The sequence below is a fragment of the Lactuca virosa genome, chromosome 6, assembly GCF_052849685.1.
Source record: "Lactuca virosa cultivar CGN04683 chromosome 6, Lactuca_virosa_CGN04683_v6, whole genome shotgun sequence".
NCBI lineage: Eukaryota > Viridiplantae > Streptophyta > Magnoliopsida > Asterales > Asteraceae > Lactuca > Lactuca virosa.
The window spans coordinates 200,417,360-200,441,448 of record NC_136431.1 but is presented as its reverse complement, the minus strand read 5'-3'; the positions used below and the strand labels follow the sequence as shown (position 1 = coordinate 200,441,448).

Sequence of the window (24,089 nt, the reverse complement as noted above, 5' to 3'; positions counted from 1 at the left end):
AAGCCATGCGTGGCACCTCCTGATTGGACCGCAGCCGAGGTCCACTAAGAAGCGAACAGCTTCGCATGAGATGCCCCGGAGACACCCCTCGGACACCCTCATTCGCACGTGGCCTCTTCCCATTGGACCGAGGTTTGGTCCAATCCCGAGCCTAACACCCTGCGAGCCTTCGGTCCGAAGTAAGCCACCTGTCGGACGCGTGTCAGCCTCGCATAGGCTTGGGTCCGAACCTTCGGACTATATATAGCATGCGAGGGCTTCCGAAGAAACCCCATTTTTCACACCAAATTTCACACACATTCACCCTTTTCACTTCCATAAGCTCTCATACAACCCCTAAAGCCCCGGTATCAAGTCTCGGACCTTAAGCAAGCCTCAAAGCCCCGAGATTCCCGAGAAGTAACCTCTCTCCTGTCGAAACTCTGCCCAATTTGAGCCGGTTTCTCGACAAATAAACTCCTTTTCGTGAAACGAAACTCTGTCCGGTTCACCATCTATCAAGTGAGTACATACCCCCGTATTTTCATAATTTCTACTGTTTTAAGGGGGGGGGGGGAATACAAGCATAACACAAGAACTTTGTGTTATAAAATCATGATTTCAAATCATGATAAAACAACATTAAATCATTAAAAATACTCAAAACATTAAACTCTTTTATAAACTTATATTTTTCCCCAAAATTCATATTTATATATATATATATATATATATATATATATATATATATATATATATATATATATATATGAGATTTAAAAGAGTTAAGACTGATAACTCATTCTGGGTCCTTTTCCTTGTTTGGATGTGGGCTTAAAGTACCGGTTATTTGTCCGAGTGTCGTTTAAATTTTACTTATATGTAAAATTGTATATGTATATAAATATAATAGTTATTTCATCAGTTTAACTACCTTTGTAACATGTTGAGCAAGGGATTACATGCAAACATGGTTAAATACATATTCAGAAAGTACATATAAATTATAATAGGTATAATTTATACATAGAACAATTATTCGTGATACAAGTATACTAGAATACACAGTCTTACAAGAAACTAGGGTTTTGATACAGAACAAATCAAGGTTTACACTTATCAAATACATGTTTGGAATACTAATTCAAGAACATACTGTCAATCATTATTTCAGAATGATTGGGTTTTCAAAACTAATATACATGTAACGTTTATATGCTTTTTATGAGACACTCTATTCAGGTTGTTTAATTCACTTTAGACAACATAGGAAAAGTCCTGACATTATAACCAAAATCTTCAGCCGGGGATCGAAACAAGTGTGTGTAGATCTATATCGGGATTGACAACCCCGCACTCAGGCTGCTAGCTACAGTTAGATGAGTGGCAATTGTTATCACCAGTTTAAACGCCCACAAAGCGTTTGTTTCAGGCCATCAGTCATAGTATGGTTATAATAACTCATTAAAAAGATATTAACAATACGTTAGTGTATAAACAAGTAAACGAAAGTACACCTTCAAAGTACCAGTTTTCAGAATACAAATTACAATGGTTCAATATAGTTTTCAATAACATCTGGCGGAGCCAGGCACACTCTCAGTTACAAGTTTTCATAAAGGAATACAAATACTAAACATTGATACAAAGAGAACGGTTTTATGGGAATAAAACTATTTTTCATATACAACAGAAAATATAGGATTTTCTGAAACAGTTTACATATACAAGATACAGAGATACTCTTTCAAACATAAACACTTATGCACTCACTCAACTTTATGTTGATACTCTCTTTTCAAATTACTTGTATTCTCAGGGAAATAATACACAGGTACTCCCCGAGCTTTTGAGAAGATGGAGCTTTGTTGAGTCATATCTTCTTTTGTATAACTATATTTTGGTTCAATATACAATGATTGAACACATGTAAATATTTATACTTTTTAAATACAATGGTTGTTTGTACTTTGATTACTATGATGCATGTGTTGTGATACTACAATTCAAGTCCTCCACCCCCAGATGTTTCCGCCGTCTGGTTTGGGGGTGTGACAGATTGGTATCAGAGCATTGTTTATAGTGAACTCAATATATCAATCAATAAAAGATATACAAACTATAAATACATTGGGGCAAGGAGCTCTGACTACAAGTATACTTTTAAAGATTTAAGTATTTTTATAAGAAATATACTAACATTCATACCTACAAGTACAGTATCACAGTCATAAGAACACACTCATACTTACAAGTATAATATCACAATCATAAGAACTTAAAAGTATTTGGATGTTGAGCACTATAGTCAAACCTGAGCAGTTATGTAATCATATCTGGAATTAATATAGCCTGATCAACTATATTGATTTGAGATATGACCAACATGTGTTTGGGAGTGATAGTAGTGTTGAGACATGTATAAAACTTACCATACATATTCAGAAGAACTATAGAACAGAATACAAAGATTAAAATACTATGGAGAGTATTTTACTAATCTTATTTCTAATACAGAACCTATGGCTGCACCCAATTTACCGGGAGACCCCTACAATCCACAGAATGCAGGCTGGATCACAGACTCAGACGAAGAACCCTTTGAGGGCAGCGAGTCAAGTGGTACGGATACAGAGCCACAAGTCTGCAACCCTAGGGCTCTTACAATGGTTGGTTCTAATATATCAACCTATACCAATAGGTTCTGTGATCTGGCAATTCTTTGTCCGGATATGGCACTCCCTTGTGGAACAAATCTGAAACCTCATTTCAACCTTTCCCAAAAGCACCACCTACCTCACCAATTAACAGCCCGTTTAAAACCTACTCCCCACCCCCTTCAGACAAACCCGAACTCACAGACTCTTCTGAAACTGAAGCAGAATTCACCATGAGTGACAACGGAGACGATGCTGAAAAGACTCTACGAGAATGGGCAACACAAGAGGTTACCCAGTAACCTTTGTGTATCACCTTTCCAGAGGCTCAAAACTTTGAGCTTAAATCCGGTTTAATCCATTCGCTGCCCCCATTCCGAGGCCTTGAGAATGAAGATCCTCACAAATTTATCAAGGAATTCCATGTCGTCTATTCTGGAATGAAGCCCCATACGGTTACTGAAGACCAGATCAAATTAAGTCCATTCCCCTTCTCAGTTCAAGATGCAGCAAAGGAATGGCTATATGACCTCCCGTCCGGTTCAATAACGAGCTGGAACGAACTCGCCAGACTTTTTCTAGAAAAATATTTTCCTGAGGCGAAGGTGTCAAATCTACGTAGAGAGATTCTAAGTATAAAGCAAGGCAAAAGAGAGGCTCTCCATACTTATTGGGAGCGATTCAAGAAGTTGTTAGTCCGATGCCCACAAAATGACATTAGTGATTATCAGTTGTATCAGTGTTTCTGCGAAGGATTGATACCTATGGAGAGGCGACTTATAAATACATCAAGTGAAGGGTCACTTTCAGACATGACACCAACAGAGTTTAGGGCATTAATAGAGAAATTGGCCAATGAATCAAAACATTCAGCAACTGAGGAAGAGTGGTACCCAGACCATCCAAGAGGAGTTAAGGAGATGAGCAACGCCCACCTGGAATCCCAGATTTCAAAATTGACTAAAGCTGTACTTTTGTTGACAAAAGAAAAAGGTATTGAACCAAAGGTCAAACCTTGTGGGATTTGCTGCAAAACCGGGCACCCAACTGATATGTGCCCATTACTTCAAGAAGATATGGAAGCTGTGCAGGCTATGGGAGGATTTCAGCAAAGGCCATTTGATCAACATCGCAACAACCAAGCTTGGGGAGGGCCTCAAAATAACAATTTCCAGCCAAGACCTCAACAGAACTTTCAGCAAAGAAACCAATAGCAAGCTCCACCTGGGTTCCAGCAATCTTTTCAGCAGAATCAGCACCAAAGCAATTTTCAGCAACCACCTGTTCAGTCACAAGCTAGCAGTTCCAGCATGTCTTTGGAAGACATAGTTAAAAGTCTTGCTACCAGTACCCAAGCTTTCCAGAATGAAACAAAGTCCAATATCAAAAATCTGGAGCAGCAGGTATCACAACTCGCGAACTCCATGAGCAAACTAGAAGCACAAACCCAAGGAAAATTCTTGTCTCAGACTAAGAAGAACCCGAAGCACAATGCTTGTGCTGTCACCCTCAGAAATGGTAAAAACTACAAAGGACCAGATCAGAAAGAAGATGAGGAAGAAGAGATCGTGGTTGAGCAAGAATCTGAGGCAACTGAAGAGGTGCGGAAAAAGGATAGACCTGCTGAAGCTGAAGTGAAAATCACCCCTCCTCCTTTTCCCTCAAGACTGAAAAACACGAAAAAAGAAAAGGAAGATAAAGAGATTATGGATTTCTTCAGAAAGGTTGAGGTAAATATTCCCCTCCTAGATGCAATTAAACAACTACCCCGATATGCTAAATTTTTAAAAGAGTTGTGTACTTCAAAAAGAAAATTAAAAGGCAACGAAACAGTCAAAGTAAGCGAGAATGTTTCAGCTGTTTTACAAAAAAGGCTACCCCCAAAGTGTGAGGATCCAGGAATATTTACTGTTCCTTGCAAGTTGGGGAACCTCTTAGTTCCGCGAGCTATGTTGAACTTAGGAGCGTCTATAAATGTTTTGCCATACTCACTTTTTAAAACTATCGGGGTAGGGCCTTTAAAAAGAACAGGAGTTATCATTCAGTTAGCTGATCGTTCTCTGGTGCACCTAAAAGGTGTGCTGGAAGACGTTTTGGTTCAAGTAAATGAACTCATATTCCCAGCCGATTTTTATGTTTTGGATATGGGAGATGACGACTCACCAAACTCAGGTTCCATTCTTTTGGGGAGACCATTTTTAAAAACTGCCAGAACCAAAATAGATGTTTATGATGGTACCCTTTCAATGGAATTTGATGGTGAAGTTATCAACTTCAATATTTATGATGCCATGCGTTATCCTGATGATGTTTCAGCCCTTAATTTTATTGATGTAATTGAACCACTAACTGCAAAATATTTTGAGATTGCTAACCGTGAGTCACTAGCATTAGTGCTCCACAGAAACTTGTCTATTAATGCAGCTCGGGTTATATCAGAAAATTATGTGGTTGATAGAGAAGTTCAATAAATGGCAGCTCATATGGACCAGCAGAGAAAGTTGAGGTATGGTACCCCAAACTCTTAAATTACCAATTTCTAACTCCAAGCTTTTCCCTTCTGTAGTGCAAGACCCCATCTTGGAGCTGAAGACACTTCCAGAACATCTGAAATATGCATATCTTGGAGAAAAAGAAACATTACCAGTTATCATATCCAACAAGCTGTCAGAAAAAGAAGAGTTAGAGCTGATCAGAATTCTGAAGGAGTATAAAAGCGCAATTGGGTGGACTATTGCAGACATCAAAGGACTCAGCCCATCTCTATGCATGCACAAAATTTTGATGGAAGAAGATTATAAGCCATCGCGAGAAGCCCAACGCAGATTGAACCCACCAATGATGGAGGTGGTTAAAAAAGAAGTTATGAAGTTACTGGATGCTGGAATGATATACCCAATTTCTGACAGCAAGTGGGTCAGCCCAGTTCAAGTTGTTCCTAAGAAGGCTGGAGTGACAGTGGTAGAGAACAAAGAAGGAGAGTTGGTTCCAACTCGGGTTCAGAACGGATGGCGCGTTTGTATTGACTATAGAAAATTAAACGCAACCACCCGGAAAGATCATTTTCCTCTTCCATTCATAGATCAGATGCTAGAGAGGCTTGCTGGAAAATCCCACTACTACTGCTTAGATGGATTTTCAGGTTTCCATCAGATTCCAGTTGCTCCAGAAGACCAGGAGAAAACGACCTTCACCTGCCCTTTCGGGACATTCGCGTATAGGCGTATGCCATTTGGACTCTGCAATGCACCTGCCATCTTTCAAAGGTGTATGGTTAGTATATTTTCTGAGTATGTCGAAAATACCATAGAAGTCTTCATGGATGACTTTACCATCTATGGAGACTCCTTTGATATTTGTTTGAAAAACCTCACAAAAATTTTACAAAGATGTATAGAAACAGACCTGGTCTTAAATTTTGAAAAATGTCACTTTATGGTTGACCAAGGTCTGATTCTAGGACATATTGTTTCAAAAAGAGGTTTGGAAGTCGATAAATCAAAAATAGATGTTATAAAGAGCTTACCCTACCCGAAGAATGTTCGGGAAGTGCGTTCCTTTCTTGGCCATGTAGGGTTTTACAGGAGATTTATAAAAGACTTTTCAAAGATATCAGTTCCCATGTGCCAGTTATTGCAAAAAGATGCTGAGTTCGACTTCAATGAAGATTGCAAGAAAGCTTTTGATGTGCTGAAAAATCTTCTTACTTCTGCCCCCATCATTCAGCCCCCAGATTGGAGTTTACCATTCGAGATAATGTGTGATGCCAGTAACACTACTGTTGGAGCTGTTCTAGGACAAAGAAAAGATCGGGCTCCCACGTTATGTATTATGCATCAAAGACTTTGGACAGCGCCCAAGCAAACTACTCTGCCACTGAAAAAGAGTTGCTGTCAATTGTTTTTGCATTGGAAAAATTCAGACAGTATTTGTTGGGCACAAAAGTCATAATCTTTTCGGATCACGCGGCCATTCGTTACCTTCTTGCCAAAAAGGACTCGAAGCCAAGGTTGATTAGATGGATTTTGCTGCTACAGGAATTTGATATAGAGATTAGGGACAAAAGTGGGAGAGAAAATTTGGTAGCTGATCACTTGAGCCGACTCACCCCACCTGAAGACCCGACACCGATCCGCGAAACATTTCCTGACGAGCATCTATTCGCTGTTTAGAACCCTCCTTGGTTTGCTGATATTGTGAACTATTTGGTCTACAGAGAACTCCCTTCAGATCTCACCCGAGCCCAGAAAGATAAAATCAAGAAGGAGGCCAAAAGATATGTTTGGGACGAGCCGTATCTATGGAAACACTATGCTGATCAGGTGATTAGAAGATGTGTACCTCAAGATGAAGTCAAGTCAATCCTGAATTTCTGCCATTCAGAAGCTTGTGGAGGGCATTATGGTCCGCAACGAACCGCACGCAAGGTCTTGGACATCGGTCTTTATTGGCCTCATATTTTTCGTGACTCTTTCCTATTTTGCAAAACCTGTGAAAGATGTCAAATGACTGGGTCTTTGACATCTCGTAATCATATGCCACTTACTCCAATCTTAATATGTGAAATCTTTGACGTTTGGGGTATAGATTTCATGGGTCCGTTTCCGCCTTCTTTCGGTTTTGTGTATATCCTACTTGCTGTGGATTACGTGTCCAAATGGGTCAAGGCAAAAGCTACACGAACCGACGATGCCAAGGTTGTGGTTGATTTTGTCAAGACAAATATATTTGCTAGGTTTGGGACACCAAAAGCCATTATTAGTGATCGGGGTACGCATTTCTGCAACCGCACCCTCGAAGCTGTCCTCAAGAAATATGGTGTCACACATCGGGTATCCACAACATATCACCCGCAAACCAATGGACATGCTGAAGCTTCAAACAGACAGATCAAGGGCATTATAGAGAAAACCATCAATCCGGTCAAGAAAGATTGGAGTATTCGATTGGACGATGCGTTATGGGCTCACCGGACAGCATACAAGACTTTTATCGGTATGTCACCATATCGAATAGTTTTTGGCAAACCTTGTCGATTACCGGTTGAATTGGAGCATCGAGCATATTGGGCTGTCAAGAATCTGAATATGAGCATGGATGAGGCTGGTAAGAAAAGAAGATTGGATATTCAAGAGTTAGAAGAAATCAGGAATGATGCTTACGAGAACGAGGCAATCTATAAGGAGAAGACGAAAGCGTTTCACGATAAGATGATCTCGCGAAAGGTATTTACTACTGGTCAAAAGGTACTCTTATACCCTTCTCGTTTCAAACTTATTTCTGGTAAATTGAGGTCTCGTTGGGTGGGGCCTTTTGTTGTTACTAACGTGTCTGATCATGGTGCTATAGAAATTAAGAGTGAACAAACAGGAAAAACCTTTAAAGTGAATGGTCATCGTCTCAAACCATTCTACGAAGGGTTCCAAGTCACAAATGAAGAAGTGGAGGTAGTCGAGGTCCCGACTTACCGCAACTAAGGGAACCAAGTAACAATGTCGAGCCAACGACAGTAAAAAAACGGGCAGCTTACCGGGAGGCAACCCGAGCATTTGTTTTGATTTTAATTCTGCAACTTGTTTTAAATTTTTTGTGTGTTTTTAGCTTCTTAGGATTCTTCTTTTTAATTGAATCGTGTTTTTAAAATAAAAAGGAACAGAGAGATTTTGTAAAAACTTGAAAAATAAGGTTTTGGTGGAACCTGCGACCGCAAGTCCAGTCTTTGCGATCGCAGGTTATGCAAATTAGGGTCGCAGCACGTCATCGAACTTTTTGGGACTATTTTTTTACGAGAATAGCAAACCTGCGATCGCAGGTTCTACCCTTGCGATCGCATGTATCAGTTTTAGAGCCTGGAACACTTTTGCACATTTTTTAAATCGATTCAGACATTATTTAGCAAACCTGCGATCGCAGGTACTGTCCTTGCGATCGCAGGTATCCATTTTTTTCACTGGACATTTTTTAACGGTAAAAAAAGATAATCGAAGCACTTTTCCAAAAACCTGCGATCGCAGGTTCTGCCCTTGCGATTGCAGGTATCAATTATCCTTCACTCACTTGACCGTTACGAACATCGGGAAACGTGCAACGACTATATTTGAAGAACCTGCGATCGCAGGTCCTCCCCTTGCGGTCGCAGGTTAGAATTTCGCTATAAATAGTGCTCGCAGGCCTCATTTGTTACCACCACATTTCAAAAACACTCTAAAATCCTCTAATTTTCGGGTTCTTTCACCAACAAACACCCAAATCGCTCGTTTTTTCGTCCAAATCAAGAAAAAAATGTATCAATCTCTTCTATTTTACTCCTACAACATCTCTACGGTAACGAAATCATGTTTTCACGGTTGAAATTCTCCAAAAATCTCATTTTGTTCATTTTGAAATTTGAATTTTTGCGAGTTTCTTTTTCAGATCTACGTTCTGTTGGCTATCCGCAGGCCACGAAAAGTAGAAACGTTTGCTTACGACGCAATTCAGAAGAGATTCATCCGAACGGAATTTCAAAAATCAAAAAAAATTTCGGCACGAAAAATATACTGCTGCTCAGCGCACAGTCAGGTATTTTCGTTCTGAAACTGAATTTCTGTTTTTGTTATATATTTGTGCGGTCGTTTGGGAGTAGTTAGAAATACTTATTTTCATATTATTTTTACCTGGAAATTGTGCCTACCTTGTCCCAATTCACCTTGAAAAATGCCCCCTCGACCATCTCGTTCACGCAGACAGGTTGACGCTCCAGAGTCGTCATACACAGTCCAGGTGGACAATGTCACTGTAGATTTAGGTTCACAGGCCGCACTTGACTGTTACCAGCGGCTCCTTGACCGCGAGATTATGCCACAGGCCTGGGCCCCTAGCCGCACACTCATGCGGGAACTCCATATTTATGATGGTGTTCACGCTCTTTTTGCCAATATTGGCTGGGAGCGTCTGTTATCTGTGGATTTTGCCACTTGTCCTCTACTGACCCGAGAGTTTTTAGCTACGCTTAGTGCGATAAATCATGAGGGAAACATAGCTTTTCGTGTTTTTAGCACCCCTCACACTATTTACGTCGACCAGTTATGTACTTTCTTCCATACCCCTATCACCAGTTTATCCCAGCCCACCCCCCCCCCCCCCCCTTTTGACGTACGCGAGTTTTGGTACTCCATTACCGGTTTGGAGTCTTATGATTCAACCTCATCCGTACAGACCAGTATTATGCACCATGTCCTCAAAATTGCATTGAAAATTATATGCAATATCATTTATGCACAGACTGAGACTACGAAATCCGGCAAAGCCGAGCTTTTTCTTTTGTGGTGCATGATCACCGGGTCGCACCGCCCACATTTTGGTGATGTTATCATCAGACGGTTCCATCGAGTTTTAGCCCTTCGCACCGGCGGTGCAATTCGCTGTGGTGGTTTGATTTCTGTCATTGCCCGCGCCCTTGCGGTGCCATCTCCTCCAGGGTACACCTTTTTCGCGGGTGATTCTTTCCGTTTGACCCTGCAGACCCTTAGGGTTATGCACATGCTTCGTCCTGCCCCAGGTGGGTATGTTTGGATGCAGGGTCGTTCCCTTTATTTCAAGGTCACTGGACCTGATGTCATAGCTCTCGCTGACCCCATTAGCGAGACTGTGTGGGTGCTCCCTTCGAACATCCAATCACCCCCTCGCCCACGTAGGGCACAACATCCACAATCTGATCGACCATCTTCATCCACTCAGCACCCAGACTACGCAGACGCCACACCTATATCCTTTACCCAGCCTGATCCTATGCAGACTGACTTTCAGGATCAGCCCCCACCCACTCAGCCATCTCACCCTCACCCCAACTCTCCTTTCACTTACCAGCACTACCTTGACCTCCGTGGGGATATTGCTTCCCTTCAGCAGACGATGACTGGTCTTCGCCTCGACTATCAGCAGTATAGCACCCAAGCTACCGACTATCGTGACGAGCTCTTAGGTCTGCGCGACGATTTTCGTGACCAGTTCTTCCGTCGCTATGCTCCCCCGTCCGAGTAGTCGTCTTCCACTCCTCCCTAAGCCTTGAGGACAATGCTTAATTTTAAGCTTGGGGAGGGGATTTCCTATCTTTTTGTAAAAAGTTTTTATTTTTGTTTTTCTTAAAAAAAATCCAAAAAAATTAGAAAAGTTTAAAAAATCCAAAAAGATTTTTCATTTATGTTTCTTTTATTTGTCATTTTATTTATTCCTAGTTTTTCCAAAAAAAAAAATTTACGAGATGATGACGATCTTTACATACGATAGCTCCATGAAGTGGGATATTGAAAATTAAAAATGAAAAAAATCCGAAGCGACTTGATTGTCATTGGAAGTGTAGAATCAGCTGTCATAACCAGGGGACCTAAGACACCGTGATTCGAGACCCCAGCCTTAGATAATAAAAAAAATAGCGTACTGAAACGTTTTTTGGGCGGTAATAACAGCTCTAGGATGATTTGCTTATTAATGTTTAAAAAGAATCCTTATCGGCAACTTTGAACCCACAGAACATGGCCCTATTTGTTGACACGCGTTACCCTCGCGGTAACAGAGAGCTTAAGTATCAGATCCACACAGTCAAAATGAAGAAAGGGTACAACGTTATATCTAGTACCCAAATCAAAGAATTTCAAGCGCTCAATTGAAGAAACTTCAAGAAATTTCAAAAAAAAAAAAAAAAAAAGATTGAAGAAATCAAGTTCAAAACGAAGTGTAAATCAAAGTTCAATCAAGTTAGAAGCCGTTCCAAATTTACATCTGGCGAAGAAAGAACTGTGTGATATGATACTTGTGGCTCTCGAAAAAGTGAAAGCATAGAGCTCGGGCTCCTACGGGGGTTGGCCCTTGCTGCTTCGGCGAAAGCTGATTTGGTCGTGCGGGTTCTTAAGGATGCGTCGATTCTGATTCTTGGCCATCTAGTCTTAAGGACATGAGATATGGACTATGTTATTTTCGCTCATAAAGCTAATTAAGATGCAAAGTTTAAATAAAACTAGAGTTGGATTATTGTGTTACATCGTATTGTGGCCTTCCTTACCTTGGGAGTATGTGATACATGAAAGATAGCAGGATGGTTGCTTTGATGTTAGTGATTGGAGCCCAGTATCGATGTAAAGTCTGATCGTAAAAGAAAAAAAGATATAAAAAAAGAAGCATGTTTCATTCTAAATTGTTCGTTTTTCATTTGCATACTATTTTAGTTCATTGTTCATTTTCTTTATCTTTGCATGCATGTTTTATGTTTAGCTTTGGTAGTTCTTATTATTTAGGTTTTCATTTTTTTTAGTTAACGTCTGTCTAGGTTGTCCCGCTATTGCCTTTAGCCCCAATTCCGTTTCCAAAGTTATCGTTTCCTTACTTGAGGGCAAGTAAGGTGTAAGCTTGGGGAGGTTTGTTAGATGCATTTTATATGCATCTTCTAGCACAATTTCCTACGTATTTCATTATAAAAAGCTAACTAATTCCCGATTATTCTTATGTATTTCGTGTTTCATGATTATTTTGAAGAATGCCCGTACTGCTCACGTTTGTTATGATTTTTCAGGACCATTTGGAGCACATGGATGATTGCGCAAGTTCGGGATGCGTTCGTGGATGCTTAGGAGCTTAATTGGAGTCTAGACCAAGGAAGGATACCGGGAAATGATCAAGAACTGCTTGGATGGAGGAACGACGATCAAAAGAGCCAAAAGAAGTAACTTGCGATCGTATCTTCTATCCTTGCGATCGCAGGTATGTCCTTGCGATCGCAGGTTTGATCGCAGGTTGCCTACGAGGTTTTTTCGAGCCAAAAAATTCATCAGTTGAGAAAAAGAGAAACTTGCGATCGCAGGTTGGTCAATTTGCGTCGAAATAGCAACGTACTTCATTAAAAAATCCCGTGACGCGTTTTTGGGTGATACATGCGATCGCAGGTTTGCCCCTTGCGATCGCAGGTACGGTGTTTTGACAGCTAGACGTATAAATACAGCCTGATACTCTTCCAGTAACCCTAATTTTGCGATTCCTGGCGATTCAGAGGCGATTTTCAGAGGTTTTCAAGTGAAGAACGCAGATCTAAAGGAGACGATTCGATTTTTATTCGTAGTTTAGTAAGATTTATCGTTTAGATTCTATTTCCACTGTTTGTAATCCGTTTTTAGCCATGTCCGGCTAAAAACTCAGATTTCAGTTTCGCAAGACGTAACCTTTTCGTATGATTAATCATTAAGCACTATGTTTTACTATGATTACTGTTTAGTTTGATCAATTCTGTGTTAAATTGAATGTCTGATTTTGATTTCAGTTTTTGTTGGCCACTTAAATTGTTTGTGAATCATTTTACTCATCTAATTGTTTAGATCTGTAATTGTCTAGACTAATTAGTAAAAAGTGACAAGTATTAGATTAATTCTTAGATTAGGGTTAAGTCTGATATGAATTGATCAAACAAGTTCTAACGCCTCCGAGCTTATGAGAGGTATTGAACTTTACTGGGAATTACACTGTGTCTAATGTAACTTTTCTTCGTTAATCAAGAGCTTGTTTGATTAATTTAGTAAAAAGTTAGGTTTAATTTAAAGAACTTATTTTGATTAAACAATTTTTGTAACAAAGGTCATTAGAGCTTGTTAATGAACTTTAGTACCAGTTTAAACAAGTGCATAGTCAATTATCGTGTTGAAGGTTAATTATATGATTAGGGGAGTCACCGCGAAACTGGAATTGCTTTCTCTTATTTGAATTTTCATCACTTTAAATTTAGTCATTCTCTTGTCATTTTCAATCTCTGTTAGTTTAATTTTCAAAAACAAAACCCCCCTTTTTTTATGTTTATTGCATTCATCAAGAATCAGTTCACACCTTACGCAAAGAGGTGTAACATTAGGACGTGCCCCTGAGGATTCGACCCTGCTTACCTGTACTACCTGTTAGTGCAATAAAGCAGTTTATCTTATACTTTTATTTGTTTAAATCGTGTACGACAGCGGTCTTAAGAGACATCCACAGTCCATTGAACTTCTTAGAGTTCAATGGATTGTCACATCACTGTCACATCAATATTTCTCCTTTTATTCAACTTTACTCTTTAACACCCACACTCCATTGAACCCAACATAGTTTAATGAAATTCCACATTTTCAATATTATATTTTTAAACATAATTATAAATTTAAAAATAAAAGATATAATAGTTAAAAAATACAACACTTAAAAATACATTAATTAAAAATTATGAAGCCTAAAACATTTAATACCTAAACATGCATTAATTAAAAACACGAAGTCTAAATATACATTAACTAAAAAGATGACATTTGTATTCTTTATTTAAAAAAAAATAAGACACCTAAAAATTGATTTATTATATAATATAATACCTAAAAATATGGTTAATTTTATTTGTGGTTTAATTAGAAAAATATAAAAATATAAGAGAATATGATTACATATATATTTTGTTTGAAATTTAATTAAAAAGAAAAGATTAATTTCATTCAACCACTCAATGATCATACAATTCTTCTATTCAACCCTCCTCCATGTCATCACCCACACTCCATTCAACCTCTATTCAATCCTAATCATCATCTATTAAACTCCTATTGAACCCCCATTGTGGATGCCCTAAGTAGAATTTTAAGGAGTTAAAGTAGTTTCACCTAGTTATATATATATATATATATATATATATATATATATATATATATATATATATATATATAGAGAGAGAGAGAGAGGAATGATCATTTGAGAACTTATATATTCCCGAGAACTAAATAAGGACCATCAGATCAAAATAATAAAAGGTCGGGATGTTTTATGGTAGTTTTGTAAATAATTAAAAAAAATGACGCGGGGGTATACGATTGAAATAAATCACTGGGCATTTTAGGGATAAGATAATTCATATCCCCCTTATACCTTTCTCTCATACCCACGATCTTCCTCCTCCTACAACGACGTTCTTCTTTGATACTCTCCCCAAATCAGCATTTCTATGGCTCTATTCATCATCCCAAACCCTCTGTTGTTTTCACTTCTCACCGACCCTCTTTTCCCACACCATACCTGTTGATTTTTCACTCAAAATCCAGATTCTAGCACCGTCGTATGAAATCCATGGCCGCCTTCGCCTATCAGCACTCTGTAATCTCTTGATTGCAAGCAACTAAATCCATGGATCAACATTCCAACCTAGAAATCCAATGTTGCCTCTTCCATTATCGATTATGAAGTTATTAATCCTGATTCTCAACGTTTTCTTATATCCTGCAATCAACAACGATTTTTTGATATCCTGTAATTGTTCAGACACGATTTACATCTTGTCCTCACACCTCATGGCGGCCTTGCAAGTTTACTACATAGTAAACTGTCAAAAGAAAATGAAGATGAAAGTGAATGTGCCCTACACGATGCTTACATAGATCTTACTTCAATCGTTTCGGTCTTTCATGAATCAGGTAATACATTGAACAATGCATCTTATCCTCTTCTGTTTTCCATAGTATAGCGGCATGATGTGTTTAACCTTTCCTCATACGAAAAATTATATAATGACCTGTCACAGAATCGAATGAGGAACATTGGAAAACAAGATTACTAAATCAAACTCCACCTCCACCTCCATCGGAGAAAAGGAATCAGATGCTATACTTTCATTTTCTTCCATCATATGAACATCACGTGAAATTTGAATCATTAAAATCCTTATTGCTTCCCTGTTTTTGTAGAAAGTGTGATGTTATTGTTATTGTAATCATAAATTATTCAAAAATGAAGTATCAGATAGTACCAATGGAAATCTTCGAATTTTGTTAGATTTTGATTCTAATCAAGTCTGTTATTCATCCTTCTCGTTGTTTCATTGATCCGTGCACACAACCTGTTTGATAAAGTGTCACAGTATTACTTCATTTAAGTTGTTGTCCCTAGAAGAGATGTATGATGTAATCCATTGTTTTGGCGGGTGTAACCCCTAAGATATTATGTTACAACCTAGAAGAGATCCTCCAACAGTGGGTGATGATGCCCTCTCCCTCTTTTCTTGCAAACGGGCTTTCTCCACTCCTTTCTTTCTTCACTCTCAATACAGTTGTTGGTGGCATTACTACAGACCATATGTCAGGTAGATATTTTACATATCTCACATGGTTTACTTTCATTTAGTATTTGGAAGAATTACTTTCTAAAAAGAGATTTTGTTTGCTTATCATATGTGACATGTTAGCCAAAAATTTGGGGAGATAGCTTTTTGTACAATCATTTCAGATGAACAAGTAAAGGGTTATGGTACAAGACTGATGAATCATCTAAAGCAACATGCTCGAGATATGGATGGGCTTACTCATTTTCTCACATATGCAGACAACAATGTTGTTGTTTATTTTAAAAACAGGTTAAGCATATTTTACCTGTTTTCTCATCATTTAGTGTTACTAATTAAAAATTAAAACACCTTCTTATCCGTTTGTAATCCACTGTTTTTTTAAATATACTTTGTTTTTTTTTGTTAGGTTGTATCGAAACCGGGACCCATAGTGAAGAGGATCTCGGGGATCAGTATACTTGACAACAGTTGTCTGAATCTTGTATTGGTATTTTTAACTTCAGTTCTTACCTCTTTCATCTGCTTATACATATTCTGAATGTACAATTTTACCCTTTTAATATGCCAAATGTTGCCATAATGTCATTATTAATGTTGCACCCTTCATCATTCACATATCATGTTAATTTTTGCAACTCGGTTATGGTTTTTATGAGTTTATGTTTGTTATGTACAAATGGAAAATGAAAATAACATGATACTCAAGTCTGATAATCGGAAAAAAAAAGCCTATTTCATCCCCGAATAAATATTTTCACTAGATTTATTTTGTAAAATTTAGAAAACCGAGATGTTTAATAGATTGTTTGATTTATTAAGTTAAAACAATGAATCGGTTGTTTGATTCATTGATCCGTGCACACAAACTGTTTGACTAGATCTAGCTGCAGCAAGAAGTGCAAGGATAAAGCATGCCAAGCTCAATATATTAAACCAAATCCAGGTAAAAGAAACCTTTTACTGGAGTTTTTTGGAAACTTATGAACCCGACCTATGAGAATTTAATAATTTATATTATGATATTTGGGTGGATATCTCCATATGTGATTTGTTATAAGATTTTAGTAATTAACTGGAAGCAAGACTATAAATATGTAGTGATTCACATGTAAATCACAAGTGAATCACATATGAATTACATGTGATTCACATGTAAATCACAGGTAATTCACATGTGATTCGCATGTAAATCACGAGTGAAACGCATATGAATTACATGTAAATCACATATGAATTACATGTGATTCACATGTAAATCACTTGTGATTCACATGTAAATCACAAGTGAAAATTATTTGAGTTAATGAACTTTATTATCTTCAATGGCACTAGCCTCATACTTTTATTTATTTACTTTACAAGGTACGAGAAATATTATATATTTACATGTGAATTATATGTGATTCACATGTAAATCATATAAATGGAAGAAAATAAGGAAATATTGACACTAAGACATGAAAACGCTTTGAAATTTATAGCATTTTTTATTTTTTATATTTTATTTTGTATCGAATAAAATACTTGTACTATTATGTTTATAAATTAATTAATAAATATGAGATTTGTTATGATTTACTTACGAATATTATAGTATAAGAAATATACATATGTGCATTTGAAAAAATGTGTACATATACACCTAAAAATTTACTTTTTTAAAAAAAAAATGCAGCTTTTTTTTTAAATACAGTTTTTTCTGAAAAAAATATAACTTTCTTTAAAAAAAACTTACAGCTTTTTTTTTAAATTGCAGTTTTTTATTTAAAAATGCAGTTTTTTAAAAAAAATACAGTTTTTTTTTTGAAAAAAATGCAGTTTTTTTTAAATTGCAGTTTTTTTTTAAAAGTATTTTTTCAATTTTTTTTCAAAAATTCATTTTTTCTATAAAAGATTAAAAAATCTGCATTTAAAAAAAACGAAAAATACTATTTTTTAAAAAATATGAAAATTTGATTTATGATGTAAATTTTTAGACATTTATATTAATATGTCAAATAACACAAAAAAATTAAACATTAAATGAGATTGGTAAAATGACGATCATATCCTTAATGAATTACTTTTGATCCAATGCTCCACTTTTAGTTCTCGGGAAACTATGAGTTCTCAACCGATCTCAACCCTCTATATATATATATATATATATATATATATATATATATATATATATATATATATATATATATATATATATATTAACCAGACATAAAATTGTAAATGTGTATTTACCACTTGAAAAACTTAACATGATAAATATAACAATAACAATAATAATAACATGACTATTAAGAAAGAGACAACCACATGCTATAAATTTTTAAGAACATGAAACTCAAATCAAACCATAACCTATTAAGGAGTTAAAGTAGTTTCACCTAGCAGATCATGTAATGTAACCATATATATGCCAAATTTTCAAGAACATGAAACACAAATCAAACCATAACCTATTAACCTGTAGTTGCACAGCCAGTACTAGATACAAAAATTGACTGTGCTTTTGCTTTCTATACACCCCCTTCCCACGTGGCACCCTATCTCCTCCGCCACTATCTAAAACCACCACCACCACCGCCACCATTGGTATTATCAAAAAGCAAAGAGTTGTCACCGATCATGTTTCTATTATTTGCAAGAAGAAATTGCAAATGGGGTGGAATTACAGGTCTGGGAGTATTCAGAAGTGGTGGTCTTGTAGCTTGGACAGGTTGTGTTGGAAGATATATGTACTGATTAAGAGCCTCTGAATAAGCTTCACCCGATAAACTTCCACGCATACGTCCACTTAGCCTCCAGTTTTGGTCTGTTGCTCAATCATAAATCATAAACAGTTAATATACAAAAATATCATGCAAGCTGAATGGAAAGGAGTAATTACCTCCATGGTCATGCGATGATGGTGTCCAGCTGCTGACGTGGAAACCTTGTTGAGCAGCTGACATGGCATGATGCCGGGCTTGTTGGTTGTTGCTTACATGACCATTTGTCGCCGCTGACATGGCATAGTGGTGGGCCTGGGCCTGGGCCAGTTGGTTGTTTACATGAGCATTTGTGGCAGCTTGTTGTTGAGCAGCAGCAGCTGACATTGACATGGACATGGCATAGTTTTGTTGGTTGCTTAAAATACCATTTGTGGGACCCACACCAACTTGCTGAACTTGAGGAAACTGGTGTTGTTGGTGAGAGTTATATTGATAACCACCACCAAATTTCTAATCATACATAAATCAATAAAACATTATTCCATAAACTGGTAAAAAAGTGAAATATAATTTTGTAAAATATTGATTGTTGAAACCTGTGGGCCCATGTGTTGTGAAGGTGGGACCGAGACTGTATGGTTTATCTGATGTGGATTCATATAAAATCCATCTAAGCCACCACTACCCGGGCCCGCAGAGGTCTGAGCTGGAAGTGCCTGAACAGCAATTGGAATTCTTGTTATATGTCTGGAAGAATGTGTAGGGTACCTCACAATCCCATTCACATCGTTTGACTGCATAGCATTGGAAGCAGAAAGTTGACTTTGACCCTGCAAAATTGGATTCATCTGGACAGGTGGCACCATAGTATTGGATGTCTGAATTTTCTGAAACCCATTAGGTGGAATATTTCTTATGTTTGTAGAGGTGGGATTTTGCAACTGAGAAGGAGAAGGTTTTTTGTCGATGTTTTGATGATGAGGATTAGTGGCAGTGGCATTTATGTAATTATCACCTTCTGTAAGGTCCAAAATACCAGGCCCCATGTTTTGGTGTAAAGGTGGTGTAGATTGTGGTTTATTATTATTATCTGTGTTATGATCATCTTCTTCTTTAACAGCTTCCCATGATCCATCAGCAGAGATTCTCACATGAGAAACATTCACACCTACTTCCTTCAGAACCTAAGGAAGGATCAATCATTTTGTTGGTGAATACTGAATATTTTCAAATTGTTGGTGTTTTACTCACAAGGGGTAAAATGGTCATTTACCTTAACCATGATGCGATCAATTCGGATGTCGGTGAAGCAGACAGATTGACTACAATGAGGACATTTCCACGATGGTCTTCTTGAGTTTATGTCCACATAGTTGTCATAATCAAAACACTGCAAAGGGTAAATATGGTAAATTGCAATTTCTCGTCTGTGCAAAAAGACATAAATGCCCTTCTCATATTGTGTAACAAAGGCAGCATTGAGACTCACCTGATGATGTTTACACAATTGTCCTTTAACGGGTGTCTTGATACGTTTGAAGCTGTATAAAAATAAGAATTTGGATTTAAAGACATATTAATTAGTGATGATAAATGAAGTGCTATTTGTATTAAAATAAAATAGAACCTTATGGGGCAATTTAGTGATGTTGTAGAAGGCCCTTCAGTTAATTCATTATCTGGATCAGGAGCAGCAGCAACTGGTGGCACATAGTTGGGAAGGATGGGAGAGATTGGATTTGAGATCATACTCATGAAGGCAACAATTATAATATAATTCCCTAACAAAGATTTACAGTAACTTTTATTTAAGATGGAGGATTCAAGCATATGTATATTAAAAAGGGGTTAAAAGTATAAATATACCATTAAACTGGCCCACAACTTGAAGAAGATTGGTTCCCAACTTGAGCATATGTGTCACAAGTGTTGGAGTCTGTGGTCCTGGATCCTGATGTAAATCATGACTTTAGTATTTTAATGGTATTCTTGAGAAGTTGACTTTTATTGACTTTTAAATCAAAACATGGATTTAGTATTTGATGGTAGTCTTAGCTGACTTTTGTTGACTTTTAAGATACATGAATTGGTAGGGAAACACAAGAAATAGGATCATGTAACACCATTCACAAAAGCAAATTGACTCAATAATTATAATACAAACCTTAGAAACACAAGTCCTCCCATTCACTGCTTTTCCATTCAACAAAAAGCTACAAATTTAACAGAAAGATTTATAGTTTGATTAGTTTAAAAGAATATGTGCTTTTGAGAAAAGTACAAGGGGTTAAAAGAAAATATACTTGACTTGCTGTGGACTTATGATGCATGAAGATGTCTCTGTGTCATCAATTTGAGCAACAAACAAATACTGCAGTGAAGTTAAAAAAAGAAAAAAAAACTAAATAAAATAAAAAGCAAAATTGCATAATATTGTACAAGATCAACAAGAAAAGAAATTGCTTACTATTTTATTGTTAGAAGACATTGCTTTGGTTGTGATATCAAAATCTTTCAAAAAAGCACCATATCCAGGCTATGACAAATAGAAAATTATAAATATTACATAGATTTTCAAGATAAAATTAATTCAAGGAAAATGGAACAATATTACCTTGGCCTCAACAAAAGCAAGTGTTTCACCCATCTTCATACTTGGATAGAACCTGAAGGGAAAGGATAGTCCTTCTAATCAAAATTTATTTTCAAAAACTTTCAATGTAATGAAATATAAACTTTCCATTTATGGAAGTTGAAACTAAATGGAAACTTGTGGAGATAATGAGATATTAGAACACCTTAACATAACTGCTGAGATACTGGGATGGACTATGTTCTCTCCAAAGTTCATATCCTTAACACTGCAGAAACTGCCTGATATCTAGAATCATAAAAGAGTAGAATTTATATAAGAGACTATAAAAAATGGAAGAGAACTCAACATTGATTAATATAAGTATATATAAAAAATTACCAACCTCATTTGAAAGCTTTTGAAGTTCTTCATTATCCTTCTCACTGAACCATCCGTTTCTACATGCACCCTTTTAGAAACAAGGTAACAAGATTTTAAATCCCTAAAGAAGTAAGAAATGTAACCACAGAAAAAGGGGGAATTTATAATAAATACAGTTGAGTACCTTCAAAGAGATCAACAGCACCATAATAGCTGCTTGTAATGAGGCATCGGTTTTCCATTGACATATCTAAGCACATAATGGTGTCAGATTTCATGTCATGTCATAGATACAGAAAGACCTTGGGTAAAGTTCATTAATAATAATACATTCATAAAGTATATAAAGGTATATAAAGGATAAGTAAATCAACAATAGGATGTATGTTATAGATGAAACATTAAACTTCTTAAACACAGTGTTCCCATTAATATCAGAATAAAGAAGTTACCTGCTTCAACAAACCAGGTAATTCTGAAGCTGTGACTGGAACTTCCTTGTTAGCAACAGCATAGTCGATTCCTCTGCAATCGTCATGGTATATCTAGTCAGTATATGAAATTTGATTGAGAACAAGGAGCTACCATTAACTAAGAGTTATGTTTGCTAAAGACATTGAACTAGTTTTCTTCATAATGAAATTTCCAACTCAGAAGATTAACAAGTACTAACATTAATCTTCGAAATAAGTGCTAAAATAGAATATTCACCGAAATATAACGTAGAATGATTTAACCTAGTTTTTTATTCGAAAAACACAATGCCCGAAGTAAAAAACAAATCATCTATTTTGAAAACATAGAAAGCGTTTCGTTTCTTATTGGGAAGTTCAACATCCACAGTAAGTTTATCTAGTGCGTGTGTGTGTGAAATCAAGTCTCAAAAAAACTATCTGAGACGAATTATTAGGGTTTGATAACAAAAACATCAAACAATTTTCAGTTTTCCACCGTAAATGCGTATACAAAAAACGCATAATGCATGAGAAAACGAACGAAATGTGTTTCTGTAACTGATCCATATACAGAAGAAAGTTGAAACGAAAGGAAAACACCTGGAAAGAGAGATGCAGAGTTTGAAGAACTCGTTGCTGTCGTTCCTTGAGCCACCGCGAACGTAAACAAGTAGTCGATCAACAACTGCTGAAATGCGGACAGAGTTCCTGTGCGACATTGATGACGTCCGGCTGGTTGACATGTCAACTGTTCCAGCCACCTGCAGCGGATTTATCACCGTTCCGGTCATGCTCGCCGGATTTATCCAACTAAGAAGTGCCGAAACGATTGAAGACGATGAATGATAAAACCGTAAAATCCGGTTTCAGAGGCGGTGTCGACTTTTTGCGATTCGTGATTTGAATAATTGGTTTTTAATAGTAAAATAAAATGCATTTTGTCTTTTAGTATAAAAAAAAAGAAGTAGTAATTAGTAGTTAGTAGGCTTAGGGTCGTTTGATAGTTGCTGATTGAGTTAGTGCTAACTGAGTTGGTACCGACTGAGTTAGAACTTCTGACTGAGTCCACATCTGACTGAAACCATATTGTTTGATTATATCTCTGACTGACTGTGATGAATTGTGAAAAATGACCATATTACCTTTATATTGCATTTTGTATATATTAATATCAAAACTAGACAATTCTTTTTTAATTTTCTCGATTATTTTTGTAATTGTCAAATTTAAATTTTGTATCATATGCATTAATTTAAATTATGTAATTATAAGAAAATGTTTTCAAAATTTTTGCAATAATCACAAACAATGTAATATATCACTTCATTAGAATTCTACTATTTTGACATAATCATAAAATATGACCCAATAAACACACAAGTTATATATATAAAAAAAATAAATAACAAACATGAACACTCTATAATACTTGTAACTTATAAGGCACCTAATTATGCAAATTCCTAGCACCATCACAAATGATGAGCAATCAGGTGGTGATTAGCGTACCCACCACATTGCCACCACCACTCCTTGTAAGCTAGGCTTTGGCTCCTTAATTATACATCCTGTAATGTGATCCTCATGCATGCATTTTCCGTTGTGGTTTCCTTAAAATACATACAACTTTCTGCTTGTTCAATTGAGCCAAAATTCTGCCCCAGTTGCAGAAGCTAATAATAATATAAACCAGAATTTGACAGTAAGCTTTCATTAGAACTTGAACAATTTTATTCAAACATTTCAACAAACATCTAACGAGCATGTTAAAGAATCATGTTTTGATAGTCAAATTGATTCACAGCTCCATTGTTAATAGATTTAGTTTTCACCTAGAAAACGGATCAACAATTGATAATAGACTAACAATGAAGAACCGTAAGGTCCCAATTTAACAATCGATATTATCAACTACCCTCACAATCAACTAAAACGTCAAGAAGATCTTACCTTAACAGTTACCAATTCAACGATCGGAACGAATATAAAATTGATCTGGAACATCGAATTGGAAGCAACTGGAACAAATTAGTGAATCACTTTCTTCTCCATTACTGTCGAGGCGATGTTTAGGGCAAAATCGGAATAATCGACTTCTACAAAACTGAATATTACCGGAATAGGCTCGATTTCAAAATCGATATTATGGCTCGCTTTCAAAATCGATTAAAGAGGACGAGGACCATTGGTGGTGGGATTGAAGAAGAAGGAGAAGAAAGAAGTTACGTTGAGGGGAAAGAA

At 36.8% G+C, this 24,089-nt stretch overlaps 1 protein-coding gene across 1 annotated transcript; it reads right to left on the bottom strand.

Annotated features, from left to right (window-relative positions):
- Nucleotides 1-18,049: 18,049 nt before the first annotated feature.
- LOC145118869 (E4 SUMO-protein ligase PIAL2-like) lies at nucleotides 18,050-22,779 on the bottom strand. The gene is made up of 16 exons (XM_079054528.1): nucleotides 22,449-22,779; nucleotides 21,846-21,918; nucleotides 21,578-21,643; nucleotides 21,416-21,481; nucleotides 21,236-21,318; nucleotides 21,052-21,103; nucleotides 20,905-20,973; nucleotides 20,741-20,808; nucleotides 20,602-20,650; nucleotides 20,304-20,388; nucleotides 20,065-20,218; nucleotides 19,927-19,978; nucleotides 19,711-19,827; nucleotides 19,034-19,621; nucleotides 18,614-18,947; nucleotides 18,050-18,538 (listed from the first exon to the last, which is right to left on the bottom strand). The coding sequence occupies exons 1-16, from the start codon at nucleotides 22,637-22,639 to the stop codon at nucleotides 18,285-18,287; spliced, it is 2,301 nt and encodes a 766-aa protein (XP_078910654.1). The 5' UTR covers nucleotides 22,640-22,779; the 3' UTR covers nucleotides 18,050-18,284.
- Between the last annotated feature and the right edge of the window lie 1,310 nt (nucleotides 22,780-24,089).